Source organism: Heterodontus francisci, chromosome 15 (assembly GCF_036365525.1).
Source record: "Heterodontus francisci isolate sHetFra1 chromosome 15, sHetFra1.hap1, whole genome shotgun sequence".
Classification (NCBI taxonomy): Eukaryota; Metazoa; Chordata; class Chondrichthyes; order Heterodontiformes; family Heterodontidae; genus Heterodontus; species Heterodontus francisci.
Window position 1 is genome coordinate 35,125,896 of NC_090385.1, and position 14,295 is coordinate 35,140,190.

The window sequence follows — 14,295 nt, forward strand, 5'->3', positions numbered from 1 at the left end:
TCTTGATACCCGATCAAAGCAATAAAAAGGAAGCAATGACTTACATTATACAGTTCCCATCACAACCTCAAGATGTCCCAAAATGCTTTACAACTAAATGAAGTACTTTTGAAATATAGGGCTAAATTTTATTAGCGCACTGCGAATTGTGGCGACGTGCTTTGAAGTAGGCAGCCTTCAGGCATGGATGCACCACCAGGGAGACCCCGCGATATTTTGCGTGGGTACTTATTTAAATGGAGGGGGCGGAACGGCCGCCCCAATGGCGTAGAGGGGGCAGCCCTTACGTCCCCGGCAGTGTCTGGCGCCATTGCGCCATTTTTAAAGGTCTTCAAGCCCTTACAAGAAATTTAAATTTTTAAAGTTATATTGTGGTGCATTGTTGGCAAAAATTTAAATAAATGCAAGAGGCCCTCCCCCCCGTCACCCCCCATATTTGTTTTCTGGCCAATATCAACAAAATGAAATTTATTCCCAACCCGAACTTCCCCCCCCCAAACTCGTAACATTTGCCCTTTAATCCCTTCCCACTATCCCCATAGCCAATAAAAAGTGTCTTCCCCATTCCCCCCACTCCCCCCCACTCCTGCCCTAATAATTTAATTCCTCCCTCCTCCCCACCAGTGTCTCGACTCGGAACTCCAAACAGAGTTCCGAAGGCGTGCGACTTGCAGTCGGCAGCTGTATTATCGGTGTGGGACGGCTGCCGGGACAAGGCAAGTTGATTTGTATTTTTTAAAATGAATTTTAATATTTAAATGAAGGCCCCACAACCAAGCATTGGGGGGACCGCGCCAAGGCCTCGCCGCAAGTGGTAAAAAGTGGTGGGGCCTTCTCGGCTTCGGGGTCGTGGTGAGCCGCTCCCGCAAGTATTTTACTGGTCCCCCCCACCATGACCCCCGATGTCGAGGGGTTGGTAAAATTCAGTCCATAGTCACTGTTGTAGTATATAACTATTCTGCCTCAGGCATGATATTCCAATGTACCATTTGAATTCAATTTTCAATGTATATAATTCCTGATCTAGGCAACTACTTTTCTCAAGATTTATGATGTTCAGGCAATTCATTTTATTTTGATACATGAATCATATTATAACACAGAAATATGCCTAAGTAGCACAAAGTGCAATAAATGATTCCACTGATCAATCTCAACACATTTTTGTTATCCTATTCTATGGGTTTCAATGTAAATTTGCAGAGTTTAGTGGCTTAGGAGGTGTATTGAATTTATTTAATATTTATTTCATAAAATAAAATGACAAACATTAAAGACAAAAAATGAAATGCCAAATGTTATACCTTAATATTTTGAAAAAGAAACTGTCACATTTTGCTATTCAAAAAGTAGGGCCTACTTCTCTATATGTGTCTAACTTACACATACACCAGTTTCAGTACATTTTAATTTCATTTTTGATTTCTTTAACCTCGCCTCAGGTACAGGAATGCTACAACCTTTCTTTTCAGTTTTTTATTGATCATCAGAGGTTTACAACATAGGGGATTGTCAATCGGCCCATTTCTCTGTGCTTGCTCTCTCCTTGAGTAATCCAAAACTAATTCTGCTACCCTGCTTTCACCTTATAACTCTATCATCTTCTGCTGCAAACATTTATCCAACTTTCCTTAAAAAATGCAATAGCCTCAGTCTCAACCATTGCTTGTGGTAAACTGTATCCTGCTCCTACAATCGTCTGTATAAAGACATTTCTCCTAACCTCTCTTCTCACTTCTTGTGATAATTATAAGTTATGAGGATTCATCACGGAATCTGCAACCAGAAGAAATAATTCTCTTATTATAAAAATCCTTATTAAATCTCCTCTTTGCCTTCTAATGTACAGTGGAAATAGTTTTAGTTTCTCAAGTCTCTCCACATACTAGCTTCATCCTAGTGAATCTGCACTACGCACTTTATAATTTTAATGTCCTTTCTATAATAGGGTGCACACAGTACTCTAACTGTAGTCTCGCAAATGCTTTGCATAAATTTAACATTACTTATTCACTGTTGTACTCTATGGCCCACTTATAAAATTCATAATGTTTTTGACCTTTCCTTTATGTTTTTAGCTGCCTACTGTCATACTTTGAGAATTATGTATTTGAACACTTGGGTCTTTCTGTTCATCTATACCTTTCAGCCTGTTTCCATTGGATGTATTCCTCCCAAAATACATTACCTTACACTTATCCACTTTAAATTGCATCAGTTATCTATGTCTTACTGACGTTTAACAATCCTATTCATTGCATGCCAGTAAGTTTTGAGATTTTGCTTTCCATGCCCAAGTTCAAATCATCTGAATAAACTGAGAACAAAGGTGAATCCAGCACTGACCCACAGCATACATCACTTACAACCTTCCTTCAATTTGAAACACAACCATTTACCCCAAATCTTCATTTCATGTTTGTCAACTGCCTTTTTGCATGACTGTTTCTAACAAGCCTCTTGTGAGACATCTTATTACATGCCTTCTGAAAATCTATATACACTACATCTACTCCATTTCCTTTTATCTATCCAATTGACCACTTCTTCAAAAACTCCATTAAAATTTGTCAAACTAACTGATCTATTGTTGACCTGTTCATTTTTTCATCCTTCTTCAACAAATTTATATTAATTACTCCCTTGTCCCATGACATAATAAATATATTTAAGGAGAATTGAAAAATTGGACTGACATTTTTATTTGCTCATGGAATGTTGCCATTGCTGGAAAGGTCAGCATTTATTGCTCATCCCTAATTCCCTTTGGGAAAGTGGTGGTGGCGAGCTGCCTTCCTGAACTGTTGCAGTCCATGTGGTGTAGATACACCCACTGTGCTGTTAGGGAGAGAGTGCCAGGATTTTGGCCCAGCCACAGTTAAGGAATGGCAATATAGTTCCAAGTCAGGATGATGTGTGACTTGGAGGGAAACTTGCATGTGGCGGTGTTTGCATGCGCCTGCTGCTCTTGATATTCTAGGTGGTGGAGGTCGAAGGTTTGGAAGGTGTTGCCAAAAGAGGCTTGGCGAGCTGCTGAAGTGCATATTGTAGATGGTACATCCTGCTGCCATGGTGCACAGGTGGTGGAGAGAGTGAATATTTAAGGTGGTCAATGCAGTGCCAATCAAGCAGGCTATAGACTCTGCTGTCTGTTCTCTAAATACTTTCAAAAGCCTTGGACACATGCCAACAGGGTCAAGCAAAACCACCTTGAATTCTGTGAATTACTTTTCTACAGTTATCTCTAATAATTGTTCCATATACTCTTTGAAAAAACAATTTGATTTATTGATACGGCACTTCCACCATACTTTATTCTTTTAAATGACTCTTGCTTTGTCCATGAGAATCTCTACCCTCTCTATCTGTTCTTTTACTGTTTATATATGTTTATAAAAATCTTTACATATGATCTGATAGCAAATAGGAAAAAGGCTTTTAGCCCTTTTTATGCTCTCTTTTATCTTCTCAGTATATTTTTTACATTTCTCATGATGGTCTTCACAAGTTTTAGCTGTAATTTCATCAGTTTAGTTTGAAAAATCTATTTACCGATAGAACCGTATTCTTTGATGCACTCCTTTGTTATATCTTTGGCTCTTTATGCTGCCACTGTATATAGTCTAACCAGAGAGTTTCTTCGATTATAGTGTTTAAACATTGATCTTTATTGTATAGTAACTATATACACTCCACACTAGCCTGTGTATCTCCTTCAAAAGCCATGCTGTAACTATTCTCGAGTCTCTCCCACATGATCTCTTACCTCATCCTGGTGGCGGTAATCTTTACATTCTCTCAAGATTAACCCTTTGATACCCTTATACTACACCTTTCATTGCTGATCAATCTATCTCATATTTCTTGCCAAGTTATTGTAGTCATTGCTATCAATTCAAAAATTAAAACATACATGTAAGTGGAAATTTTCAAAGGAAAATACATTTTTTTCTTAGTTTGATTGTTTAAATTCAATCCATTATGGGTTTGGTGGATTATAACAATGAGATTACAACAATAATACATTTCAGCAAATATACAACAGATCATTCATATCACCCTCCTATCAGTGTTTTTTTTTAAAACACTGTTTTATTTTTATCTACACTATGCCTTGCTGAAATTGCAGACAGATGAATTTAATGGCCCTAAACATTCATGGGTTATGATGCTGGTACTTACCCTGGGATTGCACACACTGGTTCCATCCTCTGTTGATCACACAAAAGCACATGGGTCGGGAGAGGGCATCTAATATCCATGGAGCTCAAATGGCACCTGTGCCACAAAGGGTACATCTTGGGCATCTGCCCACAGGCTGGAAACTCTGGCTTGACTTTCCTGTTCTGAGATAGTGTCAGATACCACCCACCTGAAAATCATTGCAGGGTGTCCAACAATCCCCTCTATAAAGGGTTTATGTGCAAATAAATTAATAAAAACTTCCAGATTCTTTAAGGGCGCAGGCTACAATTCAAGCCTGAATGCCACTGGTGAGGCCCATTTTCATCCTTTAGGAGGTATGCCTGTTCGTACCTATTGTACAGCCTTCCAAACTTATACCAGCACCCTTGGAGAATACGAGAAATCCCAATACAGTACGTCCATGTCCTTGGCCTTGTTCCCATTGCATCATAGTCTTATTTAGAGTGGGTTGGTCTGAGTCACAGTATATTAGGGCTATGGTGGAGTTTGCTGCTGCCTTTTTGCAATCTGTCAGAATTATAGTTCAATTCGCTGGAAGAGCTTAGCAAATTTGGCATGCTGGTTACCCCATTATCACTTAGTACAATTGTAGCCCAATCATTTTCAGTTTGCCATTGTCCAGTTGATGTTGAAGCAACTACCTGGAACATTGTGTCAAGGTTGTACATGTTATAATGGACAAAGAACTTGGGAATTAGTGCATAATTAAAAATGTAGATGCAGCAATGGGTTTGGTGGCTGTAACAAATGAGAGTCTGTTTAGGTATTTTCTCAGGTTCAGTGGTGTCAGTTGCTTTCATAGGCATTTTACTTTTATGGGAGTTGACTAACGCTGCCTTTAGTTTAGTTTAGAGATACAGCACTGAAACAGGCCCTTCGGCCCACCGAGTCTGTGCCGACCATCAACCACCCATTTATACTAATCCTACACTAATCCCATATTCCTACCACATCCCCACCTGTCCTTATATTTCCCTACCACCTACCTATACTAGGGGCAATTTATAATGGCCAATTAACCTATCAACCTGCAAGTCTTTGGCATGTGGGAGGAAACCGGAGCACCCGGAGGAAACCCACGCAGACACAGGGAGAACTTGCAAACTCCACACAGGCAGTACCCAGAATTGAACCCGGGTCGCTGGAGCTGTGAGGCTGCAGTGCTAACCAATGTGCCACTGTGCCTTTGTATGATAGCATAATCCAGGACCACCATAATAGTGCACAGTTGGGATCTGGACTGGATATTTGCATTTTTACAGGTGTACTTTTGCAACGATACCACTGTCTTATGGAATGCACTGAGCACACACATTATATATAAAAAATAAAATCTGTCGCATTACATTTCATCAATTGATTTTGTTTTGTTAGGAAAATGGTTTCCAATTATCAGAACATCAAGATAATTATGCATTGCTTTCTAGAAGTAAAGCAATTTTTTTTGTACCAACCCTAAATCTCCTTCCAAAGACAGCAAGGTCGCCTTTGGCCTGCTCCTTTCTCTGCCTCCACTCCACTATGTTCGGATTGTGTTCAGTAGGCAATGAAATGTTACGTTTTCCCATAGTTGGATTTGCAGCTCCAGCCAAGATGTGAGGTTCTGTCTGTAGGGTCAATTCCATCCCACTGGCAAACGTTACTTGCAAAGAGCCATCTGGACCAACTCGGTAGGTATTTTGAATGTGCTCTGGGGAAAAAAAAATCCCCAAATAATTAAGAAAGAAATTTACTCTTAATTAAAATAGTCCTGCTGGATCTGACCTAGTCTACCAACAATTGAATGATTCCATTCACACCTCAGTGGAATAGAGTGTGAGCTAAGCAGTGGTTTGCACTGGAATATTGAGCTCAGCACATTAATAGAAACAAATTCATCAGTGAATAACCTGGTAAGCTGCATTTGCTTAACACAGTTGTGAGTGGCTTCCAGTTCATTGGCCCAATATAGCCAAGGAATTAATTTCTTCAGGAGAAGTGGAGAAACATTATCATTATGACAATTAAGGAATAAATGAACAGAGATATGGGGGGAATTTTAAGCTGTTCCCCACGTCGGGTTTGGAGGTGGGGACAGCATTTAATCAGGCAGGAGGTGGTAGTGGTTGGGGGCAGGAAACTCCATCACCTTCCCACCTCCATCCAAATTAAGACTAGGGCGGGAAGGTCTGTGAAAAGCCTTCCTGCCCCACTGCCAATTGCGGCCTTTAAGTGGGAAATTAATGCCCATTGAAGGGCCTCATCCCACCAGCAGTATTAGCTCTGTTTTTTTTTTACTTGTTTATGGGATGTGGGTTTTACTAATTGACCTAGAACTGAGTGGCTTGTTAGGCCAGTTAGGGGGGGGGGGGGGGGGGGTGGGGGCAGATTGGGGGGCAAATTGCACCTAATATTGCACTCATTCTGGCAAGTTTTTTCCCTGTGTTTCCACTAAAACTCACTTGCATATTGTCGAGCGTAAAATCACCCATGAGCCCGTGCAATTAGACACGGTTTTAAACATAATTTTTTAAATACATTTTGCTTTAAAAATGTTCCTTGATATATTCAACAGCGGAAACTTGATGCAATTTGATTAATATAGCTGAAATTGGTTTAAGCACAAAAAAAAATCACAAGAAATAAGCATTTTTAGTCACAGTGTCAATCTGTCACCTGTGAGCATCTTGATCTTCATGATTGAAAATGGCTGTTAAAAAAATATGCAAAACGATTTGCTGGTTTTATTGGGATACAGTAGCCAGTTTCTTAGTGGAGAGTTGAGAGTTGGCAAGCTATCATTTGGTTTGGCCATCCTGACTAAGCCTGAGTCAATACATGCCCAGTGAACACATATTAGAGTTATTGAATAATGATCAAGAGCAAGAATTCCAATACATTTTCCTTTTATAGTCCAGGAGCCAATTATAACATTCCAATTGCCATTTTGCATTGAATTTAGCTAACTTATCACATCAAACCTTGACTTTCTCCTCTGTACGCTCATTTATGCATTATCTTTAGCAACTGAGTAATCGGAAAAGTTGTGAAGGTCAGTTTTCAGCATTGAGTGAATATTCCAGCTTGTGCCAACAATTTTCATTTGAACTCGGTGAAAACCTATTCTGCTGAAGGTAGGATTCCAGTCACATCTGGTGGGAGACGCACTGTTTAGGCAAGGGGTCAACCTGTGGTTGCCACTGCCATCATTGCTGCCAGCAGAAGAAATGTGGGTAATGGATTGGTTGATCACTAACCTATTGGCTTTTGTGTGAACCATTGTGACATCAGTGTTTTGGTTGTATCCTATTTCCAGCATTCGAAATGGGGAGGGGGAAAACTCTGAAAACAATTCCGCACTACAAGCAGGTTAAAAATGCCAGAGGTTGTCTCCAGCCTTGAGATTCCACCAAACAGTGTGATATCTTCTCTATTAGAAGGGGGTGTCAAAAAGAACATGTGCTGCATCGGAGTTCATTGCATGTCACAGTGAGAGCAAGGTTAGAAAGTAGGCAGTACTTTCCATCAGAGTTACAAAGGCTTACTTATATAACTCAAGCAGATGTGGGTAGGGCATGACTCTGGAATTCAGTCTTCACCCTCATCCACCACTTCCAGGTTCTGTTGTCAGAAGTGATAGTGGATATAGAATATGCCTGCCCAAAGATGGGCAGATGTAGTCAAAGGACATAAAAATAATAGTAGTACATCACACAATGCATTTCCTAACAACACTGGATGCTCGGAAGACCTGTGCCTGTCTAACAAGCCCAGTTTCTATGGCAGTAACGGAATTAACATTTAAAGTGCCACTGCAGCCCTTGCAATTGATCACATGGTCTCTGAAGCCTGTTACAGCTTTCACCCCCACAGCCCCCCTCTCCAAGAAGACTCCCCATGTGGAAGTGATAATTCTGCCTCGACATAACCAAAACTAATTTAAAAGATCCTGACCCCAGAAAATAAGCCAAGATCAAGGTGAGCCATTGGAATGGGTGGAACTTCCACCCTGCCAAAGATGTGATGGGATTCTGCAAGGTGGACAATCCCAGCCAGTGTTTCTATGGTTTATTAGAGAGGGAAGGACGTGTGGGAAAAGAGAAATCTGTCGAAGTGTTCAGCAAAATCTTAAGTAAACTGTTATAAAATTGGCACTGAGTCTATTGCAGACTGAGCTAATAAACACAATAAGAATACAATAGAATCACATACTTTAAAAGATATGCTTGAAACTTAAGCAACACTTCTTGTAGTTGCCACATAAACCCATTTTCTTATGGTTCACTATTAATCTTATTTTAGGACAATTTAAATGTAAATGTATGGACTGATTGACAGATTGACTGTACATTGATTGACTGACTGATCAGTCTGCACAGTGCACTTCTATTATGGGCATCTGTAAGAATCCTGGGAAATCCCTACTTAGGATTTTCTTGCTAATTAACGAAAACTAACTTGAATACTATGAAGGCTGTACATTTCTTTAATTTCATTGTTACATTTAATCTTATTCTGAACTGCTATATTCCTGCTTGTGATACACCCTGGGTAAAGTGGTTGAATGGTGACATGATGGGAAATTGTAGTTTGGGCTTTCATTAACTAAATCATTAAAAGGTAAAATAAAGTGGAAATCTAGCAGAGCATGAAAGCAGGCAGCCTGCTGTGTGAAAACTGAAAAAAAACACCTTAGCTGAATTCCAGAGGCCCAGATAGAGGGCAGAGAAAACAATAGTGCCTTGAATCTTGGACAAGGAACCTGGCTGCCAAGGTCACCATGTTTTCCTTGCTTTGGCCAGGCACTAGCATTGGAATGTTTATGGTTGATAGGTGTCGGGAGTGTGGAAGCCAAAGAGAGCTTGACCTGGCTTGGCAGATATGAATAAAAAGCATTGAGCTGAATTTTATGAGGCCTCCGGCATCAGGGGTCTTGAAAACTCTTTCAGGAGAGGCCCGCCACGACCCCCGACAGCGAGAAAGCCCCGCCGCATTTAACCAGTAGTGGCGAGGCTTCGGTGCGGCACCCCACTTCATTTCAACATTTAAAATTATGTTAAAAACATTCAAATGAACCAACATTGTCCTGGTGGCCATCCCATGCAAATATTCCAGCCATTGGCCGGAACTTCCGTGCCTTTGTAACTCTGTTCAGAGTTGCAAGGCGTGACACTGGTGGGGAGTGGGGAAGCAGTGAAATCTGCAGGTCGGGAGGGGTGTGGGAGTGGGGAAAACTGGTTCGATTGGTTGTGGGGATGGTGGAAAAGGGTTGAAGGTCAAATATTCTGAAGGTGGGAGGGGAGGGGTTAAAGTTTGTCATTTAAAAAATTGATTTTCTGGGGGTATAGGTAATTTTATTTATTGAGAACTCATTGATGGGGTGAGGGAGGGAATGCAAAGTTTGAATATAATTTTATTTCTAATATTAGTGGAATGGGGCCTTGAAACATTTAAATTTACCTGAAGTGTTTGAAACCCTTTAAAAGTGGCCCCATTGCTGGCGCACTGGCGCTGGATGCTGTTGCCGGGGAAGGAGTGGCAACTCCCTTCTATGTCATCTGGGGTGGCCGCTCCGCCCCCACCATTTAAATGAGCCCCCACGCGAAATATCGCGGGGGAAAACTGCCGAGATCAGAGCGCGGCGCGGTGATTTGCGGCGCACTCATAAATTTCAGCCCATCATTTGTAACTGAGCCCTTCAAATAATATTGAGGCAATGATTGGGTTAAATTGGTCTCCATAGGCCTTGCTGTGTAAAAAAAGTAGAAGAGGAGAATCCCCGAGCACAGAAATTGTAGAGATATTATGTGTCACATTGACTGATGCAACTGTATCTGGGGCATGATCAGGGAGATGTGAAGATTGCACTTCTACCCAGGGCATAATGGAATGCTGTTGTGCTTTGATACTACTGCTCAAACATTAGCATATGTCAAGTTTGACTTGCACGGAATGAAATAGAACTACTGTCACCAACAAGGGTCATCACTTTCAATTGTTTCATAACTTGAGAAATAAGGGCATGACGGAAATCACACCTGTCAAATGGAAACATGTTAATTTTGCCATATGGGACACAGCTTGAAACATTTTTACTGGACATTGCAAATTACTTTTTCAAAAGAAAAGCAGAACTGAACAGCTAAAAGATGGCCACATATTTACATTTTGAGAAGACAAGGACTAGCTGAGAGACAGTTGTATAGGGAGACAAAGAGAGTGCTCACTGATTCAATTAGCAAGATAGGTTTTGTCAATAGTGATGATCAAAAGACATCAACACCCTTTAACTTTGTAAGAGCCAAACTCCAGCCCCTACCGAGTATGTCTGAAAGACTTTGAAATCCAACAACCCTCCAAGAAGTTTCCTTTTCAAACAAAGATGGTCACATGACCTACCTGCTGGTAAGACTAGGGCTTTTAAATTGTGCCTCAGAGTGAAAAAGCCTGCAATTTGAAAACCAAGGAGAAGACCTCTCTCTCTCTCTGTCTCTCCCTCCAGCGAAGTCCCTGGGAACCCATGCTGGCAGGTCAAACTTCAAAATTACAGACAAAGCCCCTCTTTGGCCTCTGGTACCAGAGAAGCAAGCCTGAAATTGTGTACCTGGGCCCAGCAAAGACTCCAAGGCCTTCACTTCAATCAAGGACACTACTGCAAGGACACTAAGAACCTAAGAAGCAGTTTGTGTTATTTTAGACATGTGTGTTCAGTAAGTACAGTCTGGTTTACCTTGCCTGTATAGATATACAGTATTTGTAGCTGAGAAATTGGTTGTGATAACAAAGTTCTCTCTGTTGGATAGATTTGCCTCCACTTGCACTGATTTGCCCACATCACGATAGAAACTGCTGACTTGGCCAGTAGGAAAAGTCACATTCGTCAGGTGACCATCGCTGTCATACCTGGGTAAAAAACATAAAAAATTATTTCTAATCTATTTCTTTAAAACTATCACATGTTGTTGACACCTTATAAAAATCCCTTATTACAGGATGTTCTGCTCTAGGGAAAGTGGGACCAAATATTAAATTTTTCTTTCAGATTAAGATGAGTCTGAAAACGCAATGTCAGGTTCAACATGTATGCTGACGACACCCAACTCTACCTCACAATCAACTCTCTTGAACCCTCTGCGATCTCTGATAAGTCAGACTGCTTGTCTGACATCCAGTTCTGGATGAGCAGAAAATTCCTCCAATTAATATTAGGTAGACCAAAGCCATTGTTTTTGGTCCCTGCCACAAACAGTGTTCCGTAGTCATCTACTCCATCCCTCTCCCTGGCATCTGCCAGAGGCTGAACTGGACCATTCGCAACCTTGGTGTTGTGTTTGGCCCTCCCCGAGATTATCTCCTGACCACTTCAGCTGCCAAGGTCCTAAGCTCAGGAGTTCCCTCCCTAAACATTTCCATCTCTCTACCTTTATCTCCTTTTTTTTTTAAAGACCTACCTTTATTACCAAGCTTTTGATCACCTATCTTAACACCTCCTTATATGGCTCAGTGTCAAATTTTGATACTGCTTCTGTGACAAAGTGCCTTGTGACATTTTACTGCATTAGAGGACTATATAATGCACGTTGTTTACATTTCAGGTTGAGGCCCATTACTGGAGTAGAAGCATTAATCCACATCTAACTTGTTTGACGCTGGCAATAATTGACCATCTTTGTATTTATACCTCTGTTAGACATATACCATCAAAAAACTAGATGGTTCACAGTGTTAAGCTTGTAATCATGGTACTTAATTTAAAGAAAAACACATTATTTTCTATTTCAGCATCAATTTTGGGAGACAAGACCAGGCTCTCTTGTTTACACTTCCTCCCACCACATCTGGTGATAGTTCTTAGAACTAAGTAAGTGGCCATTTATATTTATAACTGTAAACGATAGCGAAAGAACCCCAACTGTAAAATAAGTGTAAGATGATTTGCAGGGAAAGGATGGGTGTAATGAGCATGCAATCAAATTCTTGTCATTCACTAGTCTTCTATCACACTCACTAAGAATACTATCATTATTCCCGACGGCACCTGGGGGCAATTTTCAACTGTCATCTATTTCGCACTGAGAAATGAATGGCCACCTTGGCCACCCCGTAGATGTCCAATGCCCACCTTAAGTAAACTACTTGGAAGCTGATTTTGTCTGCAATTTGTGGTCCTACACTGGTAGTAGGATGGTACTTATCATTTTCAGGTGCACCACACACTATCCATTCACTTGTACCGGGTGGTGAGTAGCCTAACCAGTGATGCTTAAATGGACCACTGGAGATTGCCCCAGAAATGGCCTGGAACATTTTGGGGGAAAATTTTATCGTGCCAGGAAGAATAGGAATGTTCCTCCTGGCCTGTCAAACATATTGTGGCCTTCTGCCAGCCACTGGGTGGTATTCCCCATCCCTCCCCCTCATGTGTCTTCTCCCCTTTTACTATTGACTTCTGGCTCAGCTTGCCCATGAAATGGCTGGATTTCCCACCCCGCAGTTTTGCAAGCTGGCTGATAGTGCTGACTGAATGCTTGGCAGCTTGCCCGAATTATGCTGATGAGGCCTGAATATAAAATAAATTTTGTGTATCTCTGACAGACTCCACTGCACAAATGTGTTTTGAGATCACATGCCAAAGGATACTCCTTTTTTTATTTACGAACCAGAAATGCAATTAGCCATATACCATTCCCAATATACCACATGTGGCTCGTGATAATTTATTGGGTAATACCGGTCCAGATTAGGCATTCAAGTCTTTGAAGTGGAGCTTGAACCCATAACTTTCTGACTTAGAGACAATAGTGTTACACTAAACGAGACTGACACATAGTTATACTATCTCTAGCAAGCCAACCTGCAGTAAACCTTGCATCAACAACAACTTGTATTTATATCGCACCTTTAATGTAATAAAATGTCCCAAGGCACTTCACAGAAGCATTAAAAAGCAAAATTTGACACTGGGTCACAAAAGGAGATAATCAAAAGCTGGATCAAAAAGGCAGGCATAAAGCAGGAAAAAGAGATCGAGAGGCACAGGGGTTTAGGGCGGGCATTCCAGAGCTCAGGGCCCAGGCAGCTGAAGGCACAACCACCAATTACAGAGCGACTAACATCAGGGTTGCTCATGAGGCCAGAACTAGAGGAGCGCAGATATCTTGGAGGGGTGTGGGGTTAGAGGAGATTACAGATATAGGGAGAGGTGAGGCCAGGGAGGAATTTCAAAACAAGAATCAGAATTTTAAAATCTAGGTGTTGCTTAACCAGGAACCAGTGTTGATCAATGAGCACAGTGGCGATAGGTGAACAGGACTCAGTGCGAGTAAGGACACAAGCAGCAAAGTGTTGGATGACTTCAGGTTTGCGGAGGGTAGAGTGTGGGAGGCCAGCAGGCGTGTGTTATCAGAGGCATGATTTTCCAATTTTAAACTTTTATGCCACCTGATTTTTCTAAGCAGCTACTGGTGACATATATTAGATCAGTCATTTATCCCCAGAGACATGAAACAAAGTGATTGCGACCTTGTTTGCAAGTAGCAATGTTCACCACTCTCCGTGAGTCTAGGCGACAGCTTTCCGGGGCACTGAATGTTTCTTTCTTAGGTGCTCAAGTGCAGGGCATTGAAGATGGCACCTGGGGAGAACGTGGTTTCCAACTTCTAACAAGAAAATGCACTTCTTTTCTCTATGGAAAATGTCCTGATGTACCTCCACCCCTCACAACCACTGCATGCAGTAGTACATCCACTTTGGAATACATCAAATGAGGTTAGATACCTCTTCATTCCATTCCTTGGCCATATACTCTGTTTGCTCATAGACATGATACCATCATAGTCATTTACGGCCCAGAAGGAGACCATTTGACCCATCGGGTCCATGCCGGCTCTCCACAGAACATTCCAGTTAGTCCACTCCCCTGCTCGATCCCCGTAGCCCCGCAGGTTTATTTCCTTCAAGTGGCTATCCAATTTCCTTTTGAAATCATTGATTGTCTCCACTTCCTTGTGGGCAGTGAGTTCCAGGTCATTACCGCCTGCTGTGTAAAAAAAGTTCTTCCTCACATTCCCCCTGCATCTCTTGCCCAAAACCTTCAATCTGTGTCCCCTA

The 14,295-nt window shown here is 41.4% G+C and overlaps 1 protein-coding gene and 1 long non-coding RNA gene across 13 annotated transcripts in view; one reads left to right on the plus strand and one right to left on the minus strand.

Annotated features, from left to right (window-relative positions):
• Positions 1-14,295, minus strand: part of tenm1 (teneurin transmembrane protein 1) — a 1,688,122-nt gene that overhangs the window by 65,838 nt on the left and 1,607,989 nt on the right. For all 9 annotated transcript variants that reach the window (XM_068047383.1, XM_068047386.1, XM_068047389.1 and 6 more), the window contains 2 exons: positions 10,916-11,088; positions 5,661-5,896 (listed from right to left, as the gene is read on the minus strand). In XM_068047383.1, coding sequence (XP_067903484.1) covers positions 5,661-5,896; positions 10,916-11,088 — 409 coding nt within the window. The remainder of the gene's footprint in view (positions 1-5,660; positions 5,897-10,915; positions 11,089-14,295) is intronic.
• The window catches only part of LOC137377591 (uncharacterized), a 91,377-nt gene continuing 77,666 nt past the window's right edge, over positions 585-14,295 (plus strand). For all 4 annotated transcript variants that reach the window (XR_010976448.1, XR_010976446.1, XR_010976447.1 and 1 more), the window contains exon 1: positions 585-716. This is a non-coding gene — a long non-coding RNA (uncharacterized lncRNA). The remainder of the gene's footprint in view (positions 717-14,295) is intronic.